This window comes from Bombus vancouverensis, chromosome 16, assembly GCF_051014615.1.
Source record: "Bombus vancouverensis nearcticus chromosome 16, iyBomVanc1_principal, whole genome shotgun sequence".
Lineage (NCBI taxonomy): Eukaryota > Metazoa > Arthropoda > Insecta > Hymenoptera > Apidae > Bombus > Bombus vancouverensis.
This window is the reverse complement of record NC_134926.1, coordinates 6,879,088-6,903,085: the sequence shown is the minus strand read 5'-3', so window position 1 is coordinate 6,903,085 and position 23,998 is coordinate 6,879,088. Positions and strand designations below refer to the sequence as shown.

The following is a 23,998-nucleotide window of genomic DNA, read 5'->3' as shown; positions in this document are numbered from 1 at the left end:
ATTTTGTGGCAGTTCGACCAAAGCGAAGTGCGCCTGCTACAAGCCGTTACCAAGGGAACAAATCGGTATACAATATGTTCTGAAACCCGATACATCGTTCGGAGCTGTTCCTCCAGGTGATAAGTGGTTGCATCAGCAAGGATCAGAATCTTTATTCGACCAGTTGGTTTATCGTGACACCTGTAAATCGTTAAAATTTCTACATGGACAAATAGAAACATAGAATAAAACGTGAGGAAAGGCAGTGTCTGTTTTATCGACGACTTCATGTTTACTGTGTAAATATGCCGGTCAAGTTTCATTGTCAGACCTACATTTGCTAGCGATTACATAATTTTCCGATCGAGAGTGTGCATGATAAGCGGTTATTCGTTATCTATCTACTGTTGTATTTTACAGCTTAATACAGCAAATTTTTAACAATACTATGGAATTCTTTTGATTTAATCATCAACATAAAGCTCTAAAAGAACAATTAACATTGATTAATAGTAATAAAAATTTCATACGTGTAGTAATCTTTATTTAAAATTTTTCAATCTTTAATACAATTATTCATTAATTTCGTTAATTTTATAATAATTGTAAGAGAAATTTGGCCCATTTTTTAGAAACATCCAGACAGACCACAGACAGACAGGCCCTATAGTACCACAATGTACCATGTGGAGTTGACTAAATGACTCTTGCATGTCACTTTGAGGATGGGCGCACCAGCACCCAAGAAGTTTGCCCAGACAGCACTCTCGCGAAAGATCTTTTTTGATGACGAGGCCAATTTTCACCTGCCCTTGTAAAACGACGAAACACTTTCCCCAATCAGCTTTTCATTGTCAAGCCTGTGACGCCTTTTTGCCTATGAAGGCTATGTTATATGAACCTCTTACATAATTTTAATCTATACCTATATTCTGGTTTATTAATCATGACAAAATCAAAAAACAATCCAATGTTGTATACATATATTTAAAACAAATGTATCAAAAGAAATTCATGAAAGTCAGTCCTATTTGAATATTGCTTCAAATAATGGCCATCAGCAGGCCGACCAATAAGAACGTTTCACTGAATCATTATCCCATATCCTCTACTATATCGACAATAGATAAAATGAGGTAATCAGTGACGTGAAGTATGTGCGTGCGGCATGACTATAAACTGCCACGGCGCGGCGCCTTGTTGGTTGAGCGTGGTCAGCTTTGATTGGTGCTCGCGTTTCAGCCAATCAGCATCCTCCATCTGTCTACCCCAACAGCCGCTAACTCACCAACCACGTCCACGATTCGAGCATTATCGGCTAGTTCGTCGTAGAGTAAGCATCCTCGTCGACCGGACTTTCGTTGTCCCGGCGTCTGAAAATGCGATTCTTCAGCTCAATTTTCCTTCTGTTGGCGGTTACGATCGTCACCGCGGAAATCTACTTTGAGGAAAAGTTCCTCGACGGTGAGTAAACACGCATCCAGACATTTTCCATCGTAATTTCATTCTTATTCTGTAACTCCATTTCGAAATGCAACTACCCAAACCAAAGATAGTCTAGAACAATTAACGGAACTTCCCTACGTGTTTTCATAGGAAAAAACCACACCCATGTCTTTAATTAAGATAGTTGTGTAGTAGAGTGGAAAATTGATTTATCGGGGAGTACTTTCCAGAAAGATCTGCTAATAGATTCCAAGAGAGACCGAGCGGTGTATTTCTCCTTGGTAACCACACGCCCTTACCTCGATCGTTTCTGCAATACCGTGCTCTCTATATGTGCACACGGATTTCTACATAATTAATGCTAGATTTCCTGATCAAGCGCCGTAGAATTGTTTACGATACCATATGCCACAGAGGAAAATTAAAGTCGCCGTAAACGTGGCATGAGAACCGTCTCGTGGCGAGGGCTATAAGCATACGTTGCATTTCGCCGACATGACGCGCAATCGATTGGTTGATCTGCGTTGAACGCTGAGAGCGATGCAATTATACAGGGTGTCCCAATAATTGTGATACGACCGACAAGAGGGTGATTCTATATAAAAAAAATATATCTAAAATATACAATAATTAAAAGTTTTCATACAGAGCTTTGTTCTTAATGAAAACGAATTTGAAAATATATTTTATATGTGTGAACTTAATTACCGATTGGATATGAATAAACAATCTATAGGATGTTTATTCTACGTGTAATTTAAGTAAACAAGATGTAGAATTTTCAATTTTAGACCATTCAGTTTATGATTTTCAAGAAAATGTAGTTTGAACACGTTAATTAAATCCGGTACGTATTTAATAAATTTTTAAACTTAATTTCCTCGGAAACGGAACATCTTATAAAAAGATTTTTCGACTTATTTTCACATGTAGATTAACCTCCTGTTGATTATTCAATTCTGTCCAGTTCTGAATTAATCAAGTTCGGGTATATTTCACAAATTTTCAAATCCCATTTCCTCGAAAACGTAGCGTCCCATGACAAAATCGTATTCTATATTTTCGACTTACTTTTTCAAGAATAGAATCGTCCATTTCTCAATTGTGCCATGATTACTAGGTATTCTGTATATATTTATTGAGTTTGATTCGATCTTTAAATTGATTTTGTTGTAACATTATTTGTATGTATGATAATCAATATAGATATCGATTCTGTTCAAATACGACTAATAACTTTCAGATTACTATCTCTGGCGAAAGATAGTCGATTAAATTCGATGATATGAATTTGATAAAAATATTAAGATTTTCTAAATTGTTATTTATATAATTATTAGATTTTGTTGCATAATAAATGATGCTTTTTCATGAGATCTTGTTTTAGATATTTAAAAATGGTAGAATATCTGGTAATTGCTTTTGTTTGCAAATTATTTATTATGCAACAATTTATTCTTTATATAACATCTTGTGCTACAAAAATCTTAATGTTTTTATTCTAGAAAATTTCTTGCTGTAGATTGTTAAATTTGTACTTCATATTTCTTACATTAAAATCATGTAATCAAGAATTTATTTTGTTATAATAAGATTTTTAAAATTATTAGCATCAAATTAGTATTTTCATGAATAAATTTTTTACAGATTCCTGGGAAAAGAATTGGGTATATTCTGAACATCCTGGAAAGGAATTTGGAAAGTTTGTTTTAAGCCATGGAAAATTTTGGAATAATCCAGAAAATGATAAAGGTAAAGAAATTTTTGTATCTTATAGAGAATTTATATGAATTGAAAAACATGATTCTCTATATGTACGATTTAATAAAACAACTGATACAATAATTTCTCTTATTTGCAACAGGTATCCAAACATCTCAAGATGCCAGATTCTATGCCCTGAGCACGAAATTCAAACCATTCAGCAATAAAGACAAAACGCTTGTTATTCAATTTACTGTTAAGCATGAACAAAATATCGATTGCGGCGGTGGATACGTAAAAGTATTTGATTGCTCGTTGGACCAAAAAGATATGCATGGTGAAAGTCCATATCAGATCATGTTTGGTAAGAATCTTTAACTATTTTAAAGAGATTTGAATAAGAAACCGAGCCTAGAGTCACTGGTTATGCCCTGTGGCATGCTGGTGCTAATGGATCTCGGAGAGCAAATTCTTACTTATGCCCTGAATATAGTAACCATACATATTTCAGGTACCTTTAAAGATACATTAACCATTTCATTAATTAAAGATGATTGATAAAACAATAAAATGTTAGATCTAGCGAATATTAAAAATGCTTATTAGGGTTACTTTCTCTCTTTGTTACAAAAATACATAGTATGTATTATATGTATTTGGCAGGAATCCAATGAACATGATCATTGCTAAATGTGATGCTTCTTTACAGGACCTGATATTTGTGGACCGGGAACAAAGAAAGTTCATGTGATCTTCAGCTACAAGGGCAAAAATCTTCTGATTAACAAAGATATCCGCTGCAAGGACGATATATATACCAACTTGTATACTCTGATCGTTAAGCCTGACAACACATACAAAGTAAGGGAGTATAACTATAACATTAAGTTGTAGAAATATATATCGAGCCTAGAGTCACATGTTCTCATTGATTTACTGTGGAGAATAGGTGCTAGAGGATCTCGAAGAGCAATGATTATCTTGTTCGTAAAGTGTATATAAGTTAAGTTACTTATTTACGATACTAGCAAAGAACGACATTTTCTGTGATTCATATATACGTATTTGTTGGAAAATGGTTAACTTTCCTTTTATTTAAATGTTTGTATTTGTTTCGTAGGTTTTAATCAACAATGAGGAGGTTGAATCAGGTGAATTGGAAGCAGATTGGGACTTCCTTCCACCGAAGAAGATCAGAGATCCTTCCCAGAGCAAACCTGAAGATTGGGATGACAATGCTACCATTCCCGACCCAGATGACCAAAAACCAGAGGACTGGGACAAACCCGAGCACATTCCTGATCCCGAGGCCACCAAACCCGAAGATTGGGATGATGAAATGGACGGAGAGTGGGAAGCTCCAATGATTGATAATCCCGAATATAAGGTTAGTTGTACAAAATTATGTCTAAATAAATTAAATTCAGATTTATATTCATGTAAATTAATTTCTCTGTATTTAGGGTGAATGGAAACCGAAACAAATTGATAATCCTAACTACAAAGGACCCTGGATCCACCCAGAGATTGACAATCCCGAATACACTCCTGACCCAGAATTGTACAAGAGGGACGAAATTTGCGCTATCGGTTTCGATCTCTGGCAAGTAAAATCTGGTACAATATTCGACAATGTCCTGATTACGGATGATCTTGAGGTCGCTCGTAAATTTGGGGAGGAAGTTTGGAAACCCACTATTGTAAGTATTAAAAAAGATTATATATAATTATTGGCAGAAATAATGATGTTAGAAGCGTTGCTGATTCTAATGAGCGATAAAAAAGCTGGAATTCCTCGTTGCTGAAGTTACATAATTATTATTACGATTTTAAGTATCAAGTTACATAAATTTATTTGGCGATCATTTGCGCGTTGTAGGAGGGTGAGAAAAAGATGAAAGAGGCTCAAGATGAGGAGGAAAGAAAACAGAGACAAAAGGAGACTAAAGAAAATGAAGATAATAAAGATGATGATGAGGATGAAGATGCGGATGAAGAGGACAATAATGTCCCTGATACTGAAGTAAGCTTCATTTAAAAAACATTAAAAACTGTTCCTTCTATTTAATTCTCATGATGATTCTATTTAGCTCTGATTTAAATTGATTGATAAAATGGCTGGAATTCTTCGTTGCTGAAAATGAGATGAAACAATTTCTACCATCTTAACATTTAACGCCGTATTACTAAAATTTGTCTTTCCGTATTTTTCAGGAGCATGATGAATTGTAAATAATGTGTTGTGATGGACACGAACACAGACTGTATTCCAGGAGCTGTGTGGCCGCGACACGCACTAACTTTCCATAAGAACACATAAAAATCATAGCGATAAAAAAGAAAAACTAACCATTGCCATAAAATGAATCAGATCCCTTTCGATCGAATGAAATTCTACGGGGAAAAAGAAATATTTATTAAATTCATGGACAATTTGAGTCAGTGTACCCATAAGAGTTCTCTCATTTTTTTCTAAAGAAACATGGCCTCATCTTCGTAACCTGAATTTTCAAACCTAGTCTTCAATCGTTCGGTCGTGTTCCATGAAATTCATCAATGTGAGGTTATTGTCCTGAACGTTGAGTGTCAAAAAAAAAGAAATCAAAGTGCTCATTATGTGCTACCAGAATACATATGGTGTATATATATATATATATATCATATAGAGTCATCTTGCCCCGTGTCCTCCCCTCCCCATGGCACAGTTCCATGAAAGACTCTAAGTTGTTCCGTTTTTGTTTGTCAAGTGTTTTTATATACAATTGAAAGATAATTGAAATGTAATTTAATGATGCTATACTATATATATATATATAAATATATATATTATATATTATTTCAATTTCCGTACAGTGTACGCGCGTATTAAACATCTTGCTCCAGTTAAAATGTAAGAATGATTGGATGTATGCAGACATGACTGAATGAAATATAAATATAAATATGATTGGTACGATTATGTATTAAAAGCAAAACCAAGTAACCAATGTAATAAAATAAATAAGACTTTTCTAGACGTGCCCAGGCCGTTTATTTTCGCCTCTCGATTAATACGGCTATTATCACATGATAGTTACATCATATCAAAGGCAATAAGCTAAACATAACTTCAAAACATTATCACAATTGTTGAATTAATTAAGAAAGATATACACGGAATGTGCAATACGTAATTTATAAAACAAATTGCAGACTAATTAAGTATATAAATACAAAGTCTGAATTTTCTTCATTGTAATCTCATTCGTTCTATAAGGCATAGTCGCTATACATAAGTTTTATGATATAGTGGGTATGGTATATAAAGTTTCATGAGCACCCAATTGTTGGGTTAACCAATCAAGACCTTGTGTAGAACCACAAGCGTTTGTAAGTGAGGACGAGCCTTGTATATGCCATGCTCGGCCGCAACATAATTTTTGCAAACACAGAATATCAGTTAATTCTTCGACACTGGCGCAACCAGCGAGGTCCTACAGAATTAAAAAGCAATAGATCAAAAACCCCATAGATAAAATTAATTAGAAGTTTATCAATGATTCATGTATAAAAAAATATTGTAAAAGATATCTCACTTGCTTATTGGCATATATCAGGAATAAAGCGTCTTTTAATTCGCGTTCATTTACAATTTTTGATAGTTCGTTCTGAGCCTCTTCGAATCTAGATCTATCACTGGCATCAACTACAAAGATTACTGCCTGTGTATTGTGATAGTAATGTTTCCATAGTGGCCTAAACTTCTGTTGTCCACCAACATCCCATAAAGTGAATACCAAATTTTTATACTCTAGACTTTCTACATTAAAGCCAATTGTAGAAATTGGCGGTCCGGAGAGCGTGATGCCTCTTATGGCTGATAGAATGCTTGTTTTTCCAGCACCGTCTAATCCTAAGATTACCACACGCATGTCAATCTTTGTGCCGATATGTACTCTGTTGTCCTGTAATTCCATTATGAATTATTGTGATGCTTCGACTTAATAATGTAAACACTTACACGGCTGAATATTATAGGTATAGAGGACTCAGGTGTGAGGAAGTCAGGGCCAAGTTGAGCATAATGTTGTTGCTGTTGTTCCAACGTAGTTAACACTTCTTTAACTTTTGTTGCGCTACTTAATAACTTCCAATCTTCAGAATCCAAAATACTTTCGCACTGAATGCACACATCAGCTACTTGAGACCTAGTGGTAGTTAAATCCTGTTGTTGCTGGCTTAAAGCGCATAATCTCCCACGGGTTTCTGTTTCAATACAAGAGATGGCTGCATTTTCTTGTTCAGCCAATAGAGCTCTTAGTTCCTCAAAATGCTGACGTACTCTTTGTCTTGCATCTTCTATTGCCCATCCTTCTAGCTCTTGTATCACCGTTTCTAATAACAACAATCATAATAAAGATTTACTATGGATTTACTTATTGAATCTTTGCATTAACTACTGTTCAATAAAGAATTAAAATAAAATATGAAAGTGTTAGAATAATGAGAGCAAACATGCCTATTCTGTGTGCTGTATCTCTCATACTCTCCATAAATTGTGTCATTTTCTGCAGAGCAGTGACAATAGATTTTCTAATATTCTCTGCCTCAACTTCCACCAAAGCTAGCTACAATTAGAATAGACAGTAGAATATTGATCATCAATTACAAATTATGTTTGTTACCTTATGCGTACTATGTCTACCATAATCCTTGCACAAATAGCACATAAGGGAATTATGGCAACCTTCCTGAGTGCAAGTAAATTCTGCAACATGTGTTGTATGCACTGGACACTTTGGTTTGTCCTTCGGTTTCTCTGATAGAGTTACACGTTTATGTTTGCTTAAAGTCCTTGAAGAATGAATGGTACTATCACAATTCTCACACAAATGTGTCATACAAATTGTACAATATAATACTGCTGTATGAGTTTCATCTTCATCGCAAGTTTGATTAGATTGGAATCTTTCCCTTTCAAGTATAGATAGTTTCTCACTGTTGGACTGTTCTAGTCTCTCTAGCAATTCTATTAGAGCAAAATTCTTTTTCAAGTTACAGACATTGTTCTGACTAATGCCTGTTGGCTGTCTATCAAAAGGACACAATAAGAACTGCTGATCTGTCATGCAAGGTCTCAATCGTAAAAGACATGAATGACATACTGTGTGACCACAGTGTAGTAATCTTGGTACTTTTATTCCATCGACAGTAAATACTTCTTCACAGACACGACATTCTAGTACCTAAAGATTGATATTTAAAACAAAATCAGAAATTTAAGATAGTTTATTTGGTTTGGTTTATTAAATATGCTTGACTTACGTTGGTTCTTACAGTAGGTTTTAGAGTCTGTTTAAAATATTTGCTCAGACGATCCAAGTTGTCAGTCATGATAATTTCTTTATTGAAATTAGATATATATGAGAAATTATTAATAGTTACAGAACAATGAGTATTAATGCAAATACTCCACTTTTTAAGCAAGTTTTAGGTTAGAGAGTATTTTCATATATAAAACTGCATAAAATATTTGTTAGCTGTAATAATTCGAAAATATTTAAATCAGTAATAACAAATAACTTATAACAACTAATAATGTAATTTAATTTTTGTAAAATAAATTTAGAAGCTTAAAATATTTTTGCATAACTTTTCCACGTGTTTTATCATTTAATTATACGATAAGAAATGATTGTTTTAGATGATTTCAAATAAGTAAAGTTTTATTTTGTTACTAGATACAGTGCTGTCTTAATAATTAGATGCAGTTCAGACGAATTTCGTCAATTAACAAGATAGTCTATTCCAAGATCTTCTTGCATTCAAATTTATTAATTGATGATATTAGTAAATTAATAAGTTACAAGTTATATGTTATAGATGTCTTTTCTATAATTTTATATATAATTCATATAATTTTATATTACGATCATATTAGTTGACTTCTAATTCATAAAATTGACTTCCAAAGCTTCATTTGTTACATAAAAGAATTTATTATGTAAAATTGTACTATAGTTGTAAAATTTCACTGATAATATTTATTCAATTCAATAATGCAAGATGAGAAGGCCCAAAAATTCTATTTCAGCTTGAAATATTTAGTAATATTACAATTTTAGGGCAGATTTACAATTACATTCACGACATATCAAGGCGAATATGCAACAATTCTAATTTTCTGCATAATTTTCAGCATGGGAGAAATTCAGCTCTATGAATTATCCCCTCTAGCGGTCAAACGGCTTAACTATATTTACATTTTTTCCTCTGGTGTTTTTAGTGACTAAAACGTGCGTATCCACTGTGAAAGTGGCAATGATAATGAAAACCTAGCCGAAAGCAGATGCTTAGTGTTAATTCGAAAACTAACAGCAAAACATACCGTGATGTGCACACTTATAAATTTTTATTGTTATTTTTATATGAGAAAAGTTTTTTCAGCAAACCAGTCGAGCGACGGAATCAAATTACCGCGTGAATTATTACATATGCAGCAAATGAATGGATTATAAAATTGTACAATTATTGTATATGCAATTGCCAGTATCCCTCGTTGGTTACCCATGCGAATGCATATTTCCTCTCTCGCCGTGTGTATATGCATTTCTCTCACCAGAAGCTCCAGAAAAAAATGTACATATAGTTCGAATGTTGACCACCAGTGTGGATTTCCCTAGTGTGCATTTTCTGGTTTTATTAACTATGCATTGGCGATCACTCTATTCGCCTTTACTCATGATACAACAATGCATAACTAGATTTTGTCGCATATGTGAATGCGTCTTAAATTAGTATAGAGCAGACGACTTATCGCCATTTTACCCAGGTAATTCAAGAATAACGTAGGGAGTACGAAATTATAAAGATGTTGACTGTAAGATCAGCTTTACGAGGATTCACCAGATCCTTCAAAACTACTGCTGTTAACAAAAGTGATCACGGGCCAGAAGGTTTTCCCGGTGCCGTAAGTAAAAAGATAATGTATTATTCTATAACACATAACGAAATCTGACTTAATAATTTTTTGTCAAAATAAAAATAAGCTATAGAAACTTGAAATAATTAACTGCATGTTTTTCAGACATTTACTATCCCTCCTTTCCTTATCAATGAAAAACAATAAAAATTTCACTTTTCTTTTTACAGAACTTACCTTTTAGCATCAACAACAGATACAAGTTATGTGCAATGTTCATGGCTTTCTTTGGAAGTGGATTTTCTGTTCCTTTCCTTGTTCTCCGGTACCACTTAACGAAGTAATATGTGTGAGTTCTATCAATTTATAGTTCCTATGAAGCACCTCAATGTAAATTTGGATTTATCTTGATCATTGTTTTACAGGTATTACAGCATTAACATTAATAACTTAGTCTAATACTGTTGCAAAACATGTAATATGTAACATAGATTTGTAATAAAAATATTGTAAAATAAAGTTTTATAAGTATTTAATAAAGTCATAATGTCAACATTTTCAGAAATGTTTTCACATAGACATTGACATAATTTATCATACATAATGAATATAATATAATGTAGAATATAGAAGATTTATAATACAGAAGAATTTCCATTTATTATATTTTCATGAAAACAACCAATATACATATTCAACCAATTTAAATATTGCTATTTGTGGACGAGATATACTAGATTAAATAGATTCACATGAATTGGCAAATTTTTTCATTATAATCAGGAATGGAGAATAATTGTAGTAATTATCCCATTACATAACCAGAGAGAAACGCGGTTATTTCATTTATATAACCTATTTTATGTGTCACGATTCAAATGTTACTCTATATATATGATTCAGTTATAATTTCAGTACGTACAATGTCGCATCTTATTTTGCTCAATAAACATTTAATTGGTAAACGCTAAAATAATTCAATTGGTATATTCAACTTTGACCTCTGCATATCTATTATCTTCAGCTTCTATTATTTAACGAGATATTATTATTCTTCAAGGACTCGCTTACGTTAGAGCTAATCTATGAATAGGTATCAATACGCAGTTTCATAGGCGGGATTTGCGTGTTGTTCCTCCTGTTCGATTTTAACTCGGCTGGACGGATTTTTTTTTTTCGCGCACGTGAGTATCAGCCTTGACGAGTTTCTGCTTGCCGGAAAAGAGTTGCGTTTTAAGATAAGGTGTCGTCATTTACATAAGATAGTGTTACCATGAACTGACGCTTACCGGGCTTACCTTGCAAAAAGCACATGCTGCTTAGAAATTATTAATCTTTTTATGTGAACAGTTCTAACCTTCATGCATATTCATATTCCGGGGAATGTCGTTTGACGTTCCCATGAAGTAAAACAAGGTCAATTGATTTCGAATCGGGATTGAAGCACGTCTTTCTCCAGCACAGCGGTTAGACGAATTCTATACATCAACATGTATCACAAATTGAATCTCGAAGTCAAGTATCTTACTGAACAACATCTTACCGGCTTCGAGAACTATAAAGTAAGTCCTCTAGCTAAGTATTTTTCTTCATAATTTGTATTGAATAATATTGAATGCGTGGTAAAAATTTTCGTTTATTATTAGTTTATTACCTCGGAATTATAATATAGATTTAAGAAAAGACTATAGTTTCATACATATTTTATCGTAAATTTTTCATTCATCTACATTTTCAGTATAGTTCAGTGGATACAAGCCCTCTCAGTGTATATATTATGCATCCATTTTGGAATAAAGTAGTACAGGTACATCCTTTATATAAAATGTTTATTTATAATTACGTATTCAATTTCATATATCAATTTGGGACTTTTTTATAGTATTGTCCAAAGTGGGTTGCCCCAAACGTATTAACTTTCTCTGGATTTCTGTTTACTGTCTTTAACTTCACGTTGTTTGCATTTTACGATTATTATTTGTATGCATCAAGTGATGATAAGCCACAGTATCCTCCTATACCAAGATGGGTGTTTGCCTTGGGTGCATTCAATGTTTTTATGGCATATACTCTTGGTAAGTATAATCTTAACATCTCCTATGAATTTACAAATTCATTGTATTTAATGTAATGTTTATTTTGCAGATGGTATTGATGGAAAACAAGCACGACGTACGCAAACATCAGGTCCTTTAGGAGAGCTATTTGATCATGGACTAGATAGTTGGACAACAATGCTCATTAGTGTTTGTATGTTTTCTGTGTTTGGTAGGACAGACCATAGTGTATCTCCATTAAGAATGTATTTCATTCTATGGAACGTGTTTATTAGTTTCTACTTAACTCATTGGGAAAAGTATAACACAGGGGTACTGTTTCTTCCTTGGGGATATGATCTATCTATGGTAGTAAGTATTCATTCAAAGTATCTATTAAATTATTGATAAGTGATTCATGTAATTTATGGTTATCTCTAAAATTTTTAGGGTACTATTATTGTCTTTGTCATATCTAGTATAGGCGGACATAAAGCCTGGAAGATTGTGTTCCCTGGTGGTATACCAGTTGGTGTAATGTTTGAAGTATTACTTTATGTCACTGCAATTGTATCTAGTTTGCCTGTAGTTCTATGGAATATATATAAGTTAGTACAATACAATTAAAGTAATTTACATTTTTTAGTAACGTTTTCTCATATATATTAACAAAATATATTTTGCAATCTCTAGATCATATAGGGACAAGACTGGTAAAATGCGAACGTTCCTAGATGCCATAAGACCTCTACTGCCTCTAGCAGTACTCTTTTCGATTTCAACAATTTGGGTAGTTCATTCACCTAGTAATATCATAGACAAAGATCCTAGGATAATTTTCTTAGCAATTGGAACTATTTTTTCAAACATCTGTGTAAGATAATTAGTCAGAGAATTGAATTTAAACCGTTTGATTGATAAAAATTAATTTAATTAATTTATATTCTTTAAAATTTACAGTGTCGTTTAATTGTTTCACAAATGAGCAACACCAGATGTGAACTATTATCATGGATATTACTACCTGTAGCAGTTGCAGCCCTTTTCTCATTTATCTTGCCTAGTATAGATTTGGTATTCACATATATTCTTGCCATTATAGCTTTATTGGCACATATTCACTATGGAACATGTGTGGTAAGCTTTATATTATTATTTTCAATAAAATATTTTATAATACAGGGAGTTTTTGAAATCGTGGTACAACCGGAAGCTTGTAATTATAAATACATTTTGTTTATATGATATGGGATATGAGGTAGTATATACAAAATATACAATGTGGAATAAAAATGTGAGCTGTGGAATGGACTTGGGTTAATGAATATGAGATAATAAATATTAGATATTAGATATAGTATATACAGTTGTCGATAATGCAGAAAGTGAGAGAGAGAGATTGATAGCTTAATATGCAACTTTTGAAATATCAGATATGGAAGATTGAATAGAGTTGGTTGCGGAATATATGAGATAAGATGTGAGAATATAGGACATAGAAAATGAGATATGATTCCCCGAGCAAGATGTGTGATTAAGGTGCACGTATACTTAATGAACATACAAAAAAAAGATATTATTCTATATGTTCGACTTAGCTTTATACGAGGAATCCTTTCCAGTTGTACCATGTTTGCAGAAACATCCTATATAGACTATTATTAATAAATTATTTATTCCTTTAGGTGCGTCAGATGTGTCGTCATTTCCGTATTCACACGTTCCATATTAAAGATCGTGCAGACTGACTACTTGCCGACGATACATGTTAAAAATGAAGAAATACGAACAAACGGTCGGAAAGAGCTACGAATGATTGAGTACAGAGCAGACAAATGGAAGAAACTTCAGAATTACGATTGATAAGAAGAACAAAAGAATATTTCAAATATGAACATGCAAATATTGGACAGTAGATAATAGGAGTTTATTCGAGCATACAACCATCGCTGATCATATATCTAAAAATAGAGAGAGTACCTGTTAAGTAATGTTAATAATTCAGTTGCAAAGATGAAGCCATTTCCATTTCATGTTGCTGTGATATAATTAAAAAAGAACCTAGAAGCTTTCTTTATGTGTACATACTACCAAATAAGTTCACATACGTTCTCTCTACTTTGTCTTTTTGTGTTCTGTTCGTAACTCTGACTGTGCATAGAGCATTCATTTAAAGCACGCAAGGCTTTTAGCTGTTGCGCATCGAATTCTTCGTTTTTAACATGTATTGTCTGAAAAATGAGATTATGAATCTGGCTTGCTCAATTTTCCCACAAAACGAACATTTCTTTCCTTTAGAGAAATTAAAAAATTTGTGGAGAAATTTAAGAGTCAAATTTCGAGATTTTTTGAACTTTTAAAGGTCTCCACAGAAGCTTTTCTTTTGTTTCGAGTGATTGCCAAAAGGACGAAGTTTTCTTTTGCTTGAAAATTCTGAGCAAGTTAGCAGATGAACTTCGATATGGATAAGGGTGTAATGCTGGTGTAATAAGATAGAAGACATTATTTATTTTGCGTAAGTATGTATGTGTATGTTATATTATATTTAATCGGCTTCCTGAAACGAAGAATCTTTGCAAATAATGTAGAAAATGTCGTGTACCGACGTAAATAACGATAAGTCATAACGATAAGTGACATTGAGTCACAAATTTTGACTTAGATTAAATCAAGTCAATCGAATTGATTAAAGAACTTAGTGAGTAACTGAAGAAAGGATACGCGATATTTCATTTTCTTCTTTCTTTATAAAATATTCCAAATGACGTTTTAGTCCATACTCATTGCGGATTTTTATGCATTTATGGGAAATTTGAAGCTGCAAAAATATATAGAATTTGCATAAAGCACAAAAGTGCATAAAATATATTACTAGTTACAATATTCAATAGGTAAAGTAAGCCTGCTTAGGTTTCACTTTTTTATTTGTGTTTATAAAAATATGAATTTGCCTAAAAATTCGGAGTCTAAAAAAATTTAATAAGTTTTCAACGTGGGAAAAAATATATGAAATCACAGTCAGAAGTCAGAAATCATGCAACAATTACCTGATCATTTTTTGTTATTAATACCAATCAATTATTATAATTTTTGTCTACAAGATATGTAGTTGGTGACAATAGCAGATGGTGTAAAATATATAAATAGTAAATATATTAATTAATTTGTAAACTGAAATGAATAATTTGGCTTGTAAGTTAGGAAACAGTATATGCAACTATTAAGTGTTAAATAATTCCCACGTTGTACGAATAAAACGAACAAATAAGTCAATGTAACACTAACCAATTTGTTGAAATGTGTATTATTATCATGGGTTTCCATTGATTTTATGCATTGAAATTCCATTATAATGTTTTAAGCGAAAATTTTTCTATTCCTGCATTTAATATTGTTACTAGTCTAATTTATCTTATCGATATACATAATTTTAAGAAATTTAACGCATTGCATTTTGTAAAAGAAAAGAATTAATTCAAGCATTCGTTCGAAATTGTAAGTAGAGTGGAGAATGTTAATAGGTGTAACGAGTTTTTTGTAAACTTTAGTATATGTACATACATAGTCACAAAAGAACTTACCGAACGTGTAGGAACTCAAAATGCTAAATTTTTTAACTACCTAGGTGTTTATGGACATACTTGTACAAATAGTAATTAACGAAAGCTATATAACCCGTTCTAATTAAAACACCGTTTATGTAACTTTACTTTTTAGATATTTAGTTCTTCTTTTTTATGTAAGGTATTAATTATCTGTATCGTTTATCACTCATCGAATATAATAATATATGTATTAATTTCTCGAACGTTTGTTTTTGCCAAAGATGTTAAAAACAGGAATTTTACATAAATATTTCGCTTACTGCGAGCAGTTATATACACATTTTATCTATATATTTTTAATGCATTAATAATACAATTAAAGGCACAAAAGACTGTTTTGCATTTACTTTATTTTTACATATAATCCATGTAATTATAGAAATGAACAAAGAGTTATCTATTTTAGGAATACATCTCTTATATATTTCAGGATTATGATAAAAATGATTTTGTAGATATAAATAACGTTTATAAAGTAGCTATAAAATTATATACAAAACCTATCATCCATAAAAAAACTGTACTATTTTTTGCGAGATTGTAAGTACTCTTCTTTTATTTTTTCTCTTTCTTCAGGCAAAGGGAGGAACGGTTTTATACCTCGAATCTTCCTATTGATCATTACCGCTCTCTAAAACATTCATAAAATATTTGAAGCACACTGTATTCAGAACTGACATTAATGTACTTAGTGAATATATATGTACGATTACCCAAAATTTCTTACAGAGCTTGTAATTTTCAAATTGCATTATACAATTATTAGCTTCGTATTTATTGTCTTCTAGGCATTTCCCACTGATGTTATATTCCTGAAAAATAATAAACAAGATAAACATGCTTTTTATACCTTTGAGGTTAAGTAACAGACTTTCCATCAACTTTTAAAATAATAGATCAACAGCTACAATTTATCTATTCTTCCATTCTTCTCTAAATTAGTTTCTAACTTTTTAAATTGTAAGTTTCGTTTCTTTAAATATCTTAATTGAATAAAAAGGTTCAAATTATATAACCTCAAAGAACTAAATCCCATACACGTACTTGTAAACAAGGATTAATTAGATGCTGATCTTGAGTGAGTTTCTCTCTTAATGTCGATATATGTTTATTATTTATATTTGAAGTACTCATTTTATTTTCCAGATATTCAAAGTTTATCACTTAACATTGATAGTCGTGGCTTTCTCCAATTGTAATCGAGTTTAACAAGTTTTATTTATAAAATGATAAGTCTTTAAAATATCAAAGTTAATTAAAATATACAGTAGAAATTTAAATTAAAATTTGAAATAATAAATGTAAGTTTAAATAAGTACCAATTATAATTGTCTGCTTTTATATATGCATATATATATTTTTGATAATCATATATGTATGTACATATTGTTACAAAATGAATCTGTAATACATATAATCTTATAAATTTTCTACAATGATTATGGATTCTGTGTAATTTCAGTTTTAAAATTTATGTTACTATTATGAAAGTACCTAAATATGATTATAACATTATCTCCTCAATTTGCATTCAAACAAAGTTACATAACCTTAAACAAACAAGTAGAAGCCTCTTTTTGTTGTTTTGAAAAGTAGGTAATTAACTCTAGACCTGTGATAAGAGGTAGCTATTTGTTTTTGAGAACGTAGTACTGAAATATTTGGTTTTTAAATTGTATAGGATGGGAGAACACTTTTCTTCCATGATATTTGAGGATAAATAAATCCTAAATACTTCAAAGCATAGTACATATAAACCTATACGCGAAGACAGTGGAATTGAATGTTATTAAATTACAATACTTTTTTTATTTCAAATGCTTATAAATCGCGATAATATTCTTCTCTCACAGTTGATGAGCATTAAAAGAGATCAGCCTATACTTTGTATATACACAATGATAAGAAAATCATATCTATAACTCCTCAAAATTTACAACATCCTTTTTTCAGAACCTACCAATTCTTATAGTAAGTTCGTCAAATTTTAAAAATAGAAAAGGGAGCGCAGAGAATAATAAAGTTAATTGCAGGTACGGGGTCACTATACTGGCGAGAGTACAGTGTGCTATTTGTGTCGAGTGATCTAAATATCGGCAAGTTGCAGCTGGAAATAATATTTAAAGTTTTACATATAATAAATATTCAAAAATATTACAAATTTTACATATAAAATATTTAACATTCAAATATTAGATTAACTAACCAATTTACGTATTTTCGAAATTCTGTTGCACCTTTTGCCATTTTGCAACCATACTAGAGACTTCTTTATGCTTTTTACTAATACCAATCCTTGTCTGAAATCATAACACAATGTAATTTCTTTGTAATCTATATATATCAAATTAATTTTACTTCTTTTATTAAAATATTTTACCCTTTTCCTTTTCTTTTCTTTCACAGTAGTTTCAACAGGGATAGGTTCTTGGTCTGTCTCTAATTTGGCTTCCTCTGTTGGTAAGGACGACGGTTCCACAGTCGTAGTATCTTGTCTCTGAGGAACTTTCTCTATTCCGATATTCTCTATTCGCGCAATGTCATTGTAAAATGAATCTAGTGCAGACACTAAAGATTCTTTCGCTGTTTTAACTGGTGGCTTCTCAATGACCTTATGATTCGTATATATCGGAGTGTAGTCAGGTATTAGCTGAATCGCAGGCTGCACATTGTGCTTATGCGGAAGTACTAAGGCCGCTGGCTATTTGACAATAAATATAACAAGATTAATTACAGAAGTAACCTGATTGTATTAGTATATTTAATAACATACAGCGTGTAAGTGTTGATGATATGCTGGATATTGAAGATAATGTTCTTGTACTATGGTCGCTGGATGACTTAGAATAGGAACTGTCGGATCTCTCGCAGCTGCATCGTAGAGCGCAGCACCTTGTGATTGCACAGCGCCATAAATAATTCTTTTCAGGGCAGTTGCAGGTATCTCATAAGGTGCTTCTGTTAAATCAACACCTGGTGGCAGGGGTTCTGCGTTAGTTACGTTTGCAAGATTGGCAGGCTGAGGCGACAGTAAGGTAGAGGATGGGGCAACAGAATTTTCTAATTGTGTTATTTCCGCGACTGCTGCTCCCTCTGCAGAAAGAAATATATCAGTTTATATTTAAAATACCTAAGTGTGTAAAGAAAAATTGATTTAATAAGGATGCACCTTCACCTAGTCGTGGTCTCTTATTATCCAATTTGTCGTTGCACTTATCTTGTTTCCTTTTGTCCCTCTTCAAATCCTCCGCATATATTCTTGGGGGTGGAGGTGGGCTCGGATTTGAAATTTGTGGTGGAGGCGGAGCTTCTATGTCGCTGTTCCTTGGCATCGTCATGTCCTCTGTTGTCTCTCCACCTTCTGATTTCTTTGACTTTGATCTTAGTCCTTCTTCTTCTGCTATCAAAGAGAAGCATACATTATTCACTAAATAAATTAAGGGTCTAACTTTATATTATAAAACTTCACCATACCAGGTATAATAATATCTTCTTGCTCAGCTGGAGGAGGCGTGGAACAAATTTCCATCTCTTCAGCTCCACCGGCGATGCCAGTATCCGGATAAGTCCATTGTGTAATTCCAGTGGCAGTGTTCTGGTAATAATATCGCTTATGCGACCTGGAAAAAAGCCCACAAAGGGATGTAGCACAGTGACGAATAAAAGTGACTTACTTGCATGGTTTTTTTCTTTACATTGATAAACATTGGAAAGACGTTACTCCATGAAAAGAACGTCCTCCTGAGTTCTGAAGCAACTTATTAGCTAGAAAACAAAAAGTTAATACTCCTACCTGCAGCTCGGTGTGCCATTAAGTCAGCGAGGCCCTTTTATTATAAAAGGATTAAGTGTTACTTAGCAGTTACATAGAAGGCGATGTCTTCCGCAAACTCGAACATTGAGAATTACGTCGACAATATCTGCGTTACGCTAGCGAAATATTAAGCGGATTGATTATGCGTGTAACTAAGGGCGCAAAGGCCTGAGGATGACTTTCAAAGATATACAACGACGTGCACTCGTTGAGGAACCAAGGGAAGCGCCTTTTAATTGTTACATTTCAACAAATTGTTTAAACATGTAGAAGATACAACTTTTCATGAAATGTATTTTTTTTTTAACAAATGACGTATATACGTGACATTAAAAACATATACATAAAATGTAGTGTAGAGAAACAAAAATTTCGTACGATATATATGTAATGATCGTCTACAAGTATTGTTACTTTGATGCTTTGACTAACAACTTTGTGTACAACTTGTTTCAATGACTTGATAAATCTTTTCAATGATGCCTAGCTTCTTTAGGTTCCTAGTTCCTTCATATGACTTCGTCCAAGAAGAACTTGAGTTAATTTGGTATAAGCTTCTTTTGATATTTAATGGTTTCTTCCAGCAACGACCATCCCCTTTTATCACTTATCCCTTCAGGTTACTAAGTCTGTTTAACACTCACATGATTTAAGATCTCTTTCAAATACTTCTCAGGTTTCATGACTGCATCTCTAATGGATGGTTTTATCCATTTGGTACAGTCTCTGTCTCTGCACTTTGTTGAGGTGAGCTTTTGACTCTAGTTATTTCAGAAGTTTAGTTCTTGAAGTGTTCAAATATACTGGATAATATAATCTTCATGCTTTAAGTCACTAAACAATGCTCCTAATGTTTGTTAATTCTCCCACATATACTCTTCGTTCATAATTTTAGATAATGCACATTTGGTCTTTGAGGCTCCACTCTGAACACAAACCTATCTTTTTATTACTTAGTTACTTTATAAGATAACCCGGTACTGTTTGCACATTCATGTATAATTTTCAATAAATTTAATTAATAAAAATATTGTCCTTTAAGGGACGTAAGTAGAATTAATGATCCTAAAAACTTTAAAGAATTTCGTAATGTTTTATTCTGAAATTGATAAAATCAAATTGATTAAGTTTCTTAATAAGGATACGACAATTGTTCGTTCATTTCTTTTACTATGAATCATGAGAAGAATTAAAAAAAATTTGAAAAAATACTTCATGTTTTAAATTCAAGATACCATCTTGTGAAGAAAATTAATTTAAAACAAAAAGATTGAAATTATCACTCGTTATCGTTACTAAGTGTCTTGCTAATGATATGTGCAAAGATTACATGACTTGAAGATTTTTAGAATAATGACGTGTATAACATACACGATATTTTGTATGGTACGATTTATGTTTATTTATATGAAATACACAAATTTTAGATGGTATACTATACCTATCCCACTGACATAGCCATCCAGGTGGTGCTGCATCTTGTTCCAAGCGTTCCAATTCGTGACTGGTGTCACTCAACCATCTACGTAAGTAATTCTTTTCTAAACAACCTGCTTCCCATGCAACAAACAATGTCTGCAACATAATATTCAATATATCGTTCATTATACATGTAGATCTCATACATATAATATTATATTTTATTTGATATAACATTATATTGGTTGATCTCTTATAACTATGTAAAAAGGAATTTTATTTACTTGTAGCTGAATAGACATCAATTGAACTGGCGATACACCTGGTTTTCCTTCTGATAAAAACTTTAATTTCTCAAGTATGATCTGGGATAGTAGATTAACCTCCCCTTCATCTTCTTTGGATTCGCCATTCGTTTCTGATGTACTTGTTTCTCCTTCAGTACTATTTGACTCATCTTTGCAAGTTGAAACATTCTCTTCCACGTTCTCGTTCGCAGTGTTTGGTTCTTCTTGCTGATCAACCTGAGGTTCAATAAGATGCTCGTCGCAAGAGTTTATTTCCTCGCGTTGGGTCTCCACTTCCAGTTTACTTGTTTCATTATCATTATTTGTTTTTATCTTTGTAGATGGAACTAAAAAAATAAGTGAATTTTAATTTAATTCAGGTTATAATTATTGATTTGTAAAATATTCTTACCATCAAATGCAATACGTTTTTTCCTTTGAAAAAATTTATTCCGACCATGTACGTTATCGACGAATTTGTTTCCTTTTTGCGTATCCTCCTCTGTTTTAGTATTTGAATCATCTCTGCATTCTAACCTTTCTAGAATGTCTTCATTATCTTCTTGTACGTTTTTCCTTTCGCCATTAATTTCTTCATTGTCATTACTCTCTGCTATTTGATCACCATCAATTTTACCTAATAACATACTGTCTATGGTTTCTTTGGGTTGAGGAATTGGAAATAGAGCTTTTCTCTCCTGTTTATCTTCAGATTCTTCTTCAACATCTGAATCTTCATCGTAACCAGGCACTAAAGAAATGCGGAAGTCTACATCGGAATCAACACTGTGTTTATTACTGCTTTTCTTTATTACAGATTCTTTCATTAATCGACTATCATTATTAATTTTATCCGTATAATCTATCTTTTGAACAGCATCTTGTTTAATTTGATTTATTAAGTACTTAACCTCTGCATCATCGGATGGTTTTGAGTCCACGGATTCTACCATTGATTCTTCTACAGTACCTTTGTTTTCGTACATCTGATTTGTATTCTGAGAAATTGTCAGTAACTGTGGTTGGATTATAGGGGTTGATGCAGAAAGTTTTTCAGGGCATCTCAATTTTGGTGTTGTACTTGTGTTTTTCACCGATGATTCTTTCATGTCGTACTTTGATCGATTCTCATCCACTGTATCTGAATCACTTTCATCACTCCCATAGGATGTGATCATTTCTATTTTCCTAAATCATTAAATTATTCTTTCTAAGAAACCTATTAAAGTGAGATTTAAAATTACTAATGCCTTAGCGTTATACCCATCATCAGAATCGTTATCCATGGTATCAGATGTGTTAGCAGTGTCTGGATCAGTTTGAGATTCTGGCTTCTGCAAAGTCTCATTGCAAATATATCTATTACGATTTCGAGCCACCACTTCCCGCGGAATCATACCTTCTGGTATATTTTCATGGGATTGTTGATCTAAAAAGATTTCACGCTATTGATTAGAGAATCCATATCTGTTAAAGAACAAAATAAAAATTCAACAAAATACAATTACATGTAACTGATGAGAAATCAACCCAATGAGACTCTTGCATTGAAAGTGGTTTTATAACAGAGCTTGTTTTAATGTTGTTTTTTAGGTACCGTAATTCATCTGGCATTTCCCAGGTTACTTCGTTAGTCTCAATGTGCCAATAGTAAGGATAACCTGAAGATTCATCTAAGCATTCTCTCCACACTAAAATGGTTTTCATTATTAATCTACAAAGTATTGCAAAGACATTCTCTAAATTCTAAGATATGATAGTATCTTACTGAGTGCTTGTTGATTTGTATAATGTGCTAAGCGTGTGTTAGAATTTGTTGTTAAGGCAGCATTGCTAGATTCATTTGAGACTGGTTGTTTGGGTGCAATCAGTTGGATTTCCTACAAAATTTCAAAGATCTTACATTTTTTAATGTTTTGTAAAAAATTATGATCATGAGAAGCCTTACTTACTTTAAAAAAATTATTAACTTGATCATCTAATTTGCAATCTTTCTTTGAGTCTTCAGTATCACTATCTGAATTATAGTGACAAAGTAAATTTGCCAGAGGATTTGTAGGTATGTTTTGTCCAGGGTAATCACTATTTATATGTTTGTGTTTGTCTAAAAAAGGTAATGATGAGACATATTACATAAAATTTAAATCTATGTACGAGTTTTTATTAACAATTTCTTTTTATTAATAAAATTGAATGTATAATTACAGAATGCTACTGTATATATATAAAATTCTCTAATGCCATGCACTTCTGTAACAGTTTAACATCTAAAAATAGATATAATGCAATAATAAAAATTTGTTAATTAATATATGTGTTTACTTTGTAAATGTTCTCCATGAAAACCGGATTGCGATTGATTAAGTTCTAAAACAGGCCTTCTTTGACGTCGCTTCATAATAAAATATAAATTATATCTGTTACAGATAATAAAAATATCTGCAAATATGAAAATTAATGTGAGTAGAATGATGAGATCATATCTAGTTATTCAATCAAGTGACGCAAATCTGTACGCTATTTTTACGTACATTTAAAACGAGAATGTATTTTCTCATAAACAATACAGAAAGGTCATTCATAACCTCAAAGTATACGCTTATTTGCTTAAACAATTGCAAAGTATGAAAAAGAGCATAGACTGAACACTTCGACTGATAATTACGAAGTGTATAAAAATACAATACTGTACACTTCACACATATCTTAAAAACTTCTAAAGACCTTAGACATTGCAAAAGAGAGGTTATGTTAAACTACAACGAAAAGTCATACTCCCATCTTCAAGAGTCATCGATCACTAAATC

The 23,998-nt window shown here is 32.3% G+C and overlaps 6 protein-coding genes across 10 annotated transcripts; 3 read left to right on the top strand and 3 right to left on the bottom strand.

Moving 5' to 3' along the window:
* Window positions 1-1,282: 1,282 nt before the first annotated feature.
* On the top strand, window positions 1,283-6,145 carry Calr (calreticulin). Its single transcript, XM_033329548.2, has 8 exons — window positions 1,283-1,443; window positions 3,073-3,177; window positions 3,290-3,493; window positions 3,839-3,990; window positions 4,250-4,516; window positions 4,593-4,829; window positions 5,009-5,152; window positions 5,344-6,145. Exons 1-8 carry the CDS (start codon window positions 1,359-1,361, stop codon window positions 5,359-5,361), a joined length of 1,212 nt encoding a protein of 403 aa, XP_033185439.1. The 5' UTR covers window positions 1,283-1,358; the 3' UTR covers window positions 5,362-6,145.
* LOC117154495 (E3 ubiquitin-protein ligase TRIM23) lies at window positions 5,718-9,147 on the bottom strand. Its single transcript, XM_076625693.1, has 7 exons — window positions 9,039-9,147; window positions 8,434-8,510; window positions 7,794-8,354; window positions 7,628-7,736; window positions 7,130-7,503; window positions 6,705-7,073; window positions 5,718-6,602 (listed from the first exon to the last, which is right to left on the bottom strand). The coding sequence occupies exons 2-7, from the start codon at window positions 8,500-8,502 to the stop codon at window positions 6,408-6,410; spliced, it is 1,677 nt and encodes a 558-aa protein (XP_076481808.1). The 5' UTR covers window positions 8,503-8,510; window positions 9,039-9,147; the 3' UTR covers window positions 5,718-6,407.
* A 722-nt stretch (window positions 9,148-9,869) lies between these two features.
* Window positions 9,870-10,549, top strand: COX7C (Cytochrome c oxidase subunit 7C). The gene is made up of 3 exons (XM_076625694.1): window positions 9,870-10,078; window positions 10,261-10,379; window positions 10,456-10,549. Exons 1-2 carry the CDS (start codon window positions 9,980-9,982, stop codon window positions 10,372-10,374), a joined length of 213 nt encoding a protein of 70 aa, XP_076481809.1. The 5' UTR covers window positions 9,870-9,979; the 3' UTR covers window positions 10,375-10,379; window positions 10,456-10,549.
* Window positions 10,550-10,695: 146 nt separating this feature from the next.
* Window positions 10,696-16,001, top strand: LOC117154497 (ethanolaminephosphotransferase 1). The gene is made up of 9 exons (XM_033329549.2): window positions 10,696-11,214; window positions 11,381-11,592; window positions 11,769-11,837; window positions 11,913-12,105; window positions 12,176-12,438; window positions 12,517-12,674; window positions 12,760-12,940; window positions 13,027-13,203; window positions 13,752-16,001. The coding sequence occupies exons 2-9, from the start codon at window positions 11,521-11,523 to the stop codon at window positions 13,812-13,814; spliced, it is 1,176 nt and encodes a 391-aa protein (XP_033185440.1). The 5' UTR covers window positions 10,696-11,214; window positions 11,381-11,520; the 3' UTR covers window positions 13,815-16,001.
* Window positions 16,002-16,004: 3 nt separating this feature from the next.
* On the bottom strand, window positions 16,005-17,301 carry LOC117154498 (coiled-coil-helix-coiled-coil-helix domain-containing protein 7). Its single transcript, XM_033329551.2, has 3 exons — window positions 16,716-17,301; window positions 16,385-16,483; window positions 16,005-16,302 (listed from the first exon to the last, which is right to left on the bottom strand). Exons 1-3 carry the CDS (start codon window positions 16,803-16,805, stop codon window positions 16,195-16,197), a joined length of 297 nt encoding a protein of 98 aa, XP_033185442.1. The 5' UTR covers window positions 16,806-17,301; the 3' UTR covers window positions 16,005-16,194.
* A 149-nt stretch (window positions 17,302-17,450) lies between these two features.
* Window positions 17,451-23,998, bottom strand: LOC117154494 (uncharacterized). Of its 5 annotated transcripts, none has more exons than XM_076625689.1 (16): window positions 23,723-23,998; window positions 23,514-23,630; window positions 23,397-23,441; window positions 23,144-23,295; window positions 22,960-23,071; window positions 22,700-22,882; window positions 22,455-22,620; window positions 21,604-22,379; window positions 21,189-21,538; window positions 20,927-21,060; window positions 19,146-19,291; window positions 18,841-19,071; window positions 18,445-18,764; window positions 18,052-18,372; window positions 17,878-17,971; window positions 17,451-17,778 (listed from the first exon to the last, which is right to left on the bottom strand). In XM_076625689.1, exons 2-15 carry the CDS (start codon window positions 23,587-23,589, stop codon window positions 17,882-17,884), a joined length of 3,102 nt encoding a protein of 1,033 aa, XP_076481804.1. In that variant the 5' UTR covers window positions 23,590-23,630; window positions 23,723-23,998; the 3' UTR covers window positions 17,451-17,778; window positions 17,878-17,881. The 5 variants fall into 5 exon arrangements, with proteins under 5 accessions (XP_076481804.1, XP_076481806.1, XP_076481805.1 ...); XM_076625691.1 differs by having other exon boundaries at window positions 18,847-19,071; XM_076625690.1 differs by having other exon boundaries at window positions 18,841-19,068.

Excerpts from the sequence above, each read along its gene's own strand:
- Calr (XM_033329548.2), top strand. The coding sequence starts at position 1,359 with ATGCGATTCTTCAGCTCAATTTTCCTTCTGTTGGCGGTTACGATCGTC. Across the intron at positions 1,444-3,072 it reads TGAGGAAAAGTTCCTCGACG|ATTCCTGGGAAAAGAATTGG; the intron begins GTGAGTAAACAC and ends AATTTTTTACAG. Across the intron at positions 4,517-4,592 it reads TTGATAATCCCGAATATAAG|GGTGAATGGAAACCGAAACA; the intron begins GTTAGTTGTACA and ends CTCTGTATTTAG.
- LOC117154495 (XM_076625693.1), bottom strand. The coding sequence starts at position 8,502 with ATGACTGACAACTTGGATCGTCTGAGCAAATATTTTAAACAGACTCTA. Across the intron at positions 8,355-8,433 it reads AACCTACTGTAAGAACCAAC|GTACTAGAATGTCGTGTCTG; the intron begins GTAAGTCAAGCA and ends ATCAATCTTTAG. Across the intron at positions 6,603-6,704 it reads TGATATATGCCAATAAGCAA|GACCTCGCTGGTTGCGCCAG; the intron begins GTGAGATATCTT and ends TTAATTCTGTAG.
- COX7C (XM_076625694.1), top strand. The coding sequence starts at position 9,980 with ATGTTGACTGTAAGATCAGCTTTACGAGGATTCACCAGATCCTTCAAA. Across the intron at positions 10,079-10,260 it reads CAGAAGGTTTTCCCGGTGCC|AACTTACCTTTTAGCATCAA; the intron begins GTAAGTAAAAAG and ends TTCTTTTTACAG.
- LOC117154497 (XM_033329549.2), top strand. The coding sequence starts at position 11,521 with ATGTATCACAAATTGAATCTCGAAGTCAAGTATCTTACTGAACAACAT. Across the intron at positions 11,838-11,912 it reads TTTGGAATAAAGTAGTACAG|TATTGTCCAAAGTGGGTTGC; the intron begins GTACATCCTTTA and ends ACTTTTTTATAG. Across the intron at positions 12,439-12,516 it reads GATATGATCTATCTATGGTA|GGTACTATTATTGTCTTTGT; the intron begins GTAAGTATTCAT and ends TAAAATTTTTAG.
- LOC117154498 (XM_033329551.2), bottom strand. The coding sequence starts at position 16,805 with ATGAGTACTTCAAATATAAATAATAAACATATATCGACATTAAGAGAG. Across the intron at positions 16,484-16,715 it reads TAATTAATCCTTGTTTACAA|GAATATAACATCAGTGGGAA; the intron begins GTACGTGTATGG and ends ATTATTTTTCAG. Across the intron at positions 16,303-16,384 it reads AGCTCTGTAAGAAATTTTGG|AGAGCGGTAATGATCAATAG; the intron begins GTAATCGTACAT and ends TGAATGTTTTAG.
- LOC117154494 (XM_076625689.1), bottom strand. The coding sequence starts at position 23,589 with ATGAAGCGACGTCAAAGAAGGCCTGTTTTAGAACTTAATCAATCGCAA. Across the intron at positions 21,539-21,603 it reads AAAACGTATTGCATTTGATG|TTCCATCTACAAAGATAAAA; the intron begins GTAAGAATATTT and ends TTATTTTTTTAG. Across the intron at positions 19,072-19,145 it reads AGAAGATATTATTATACCTG|CAGAAGAAGAAGGACTAAGA; the intron begins GTATGGTGAAGT and ends TCTCTTTGATAG.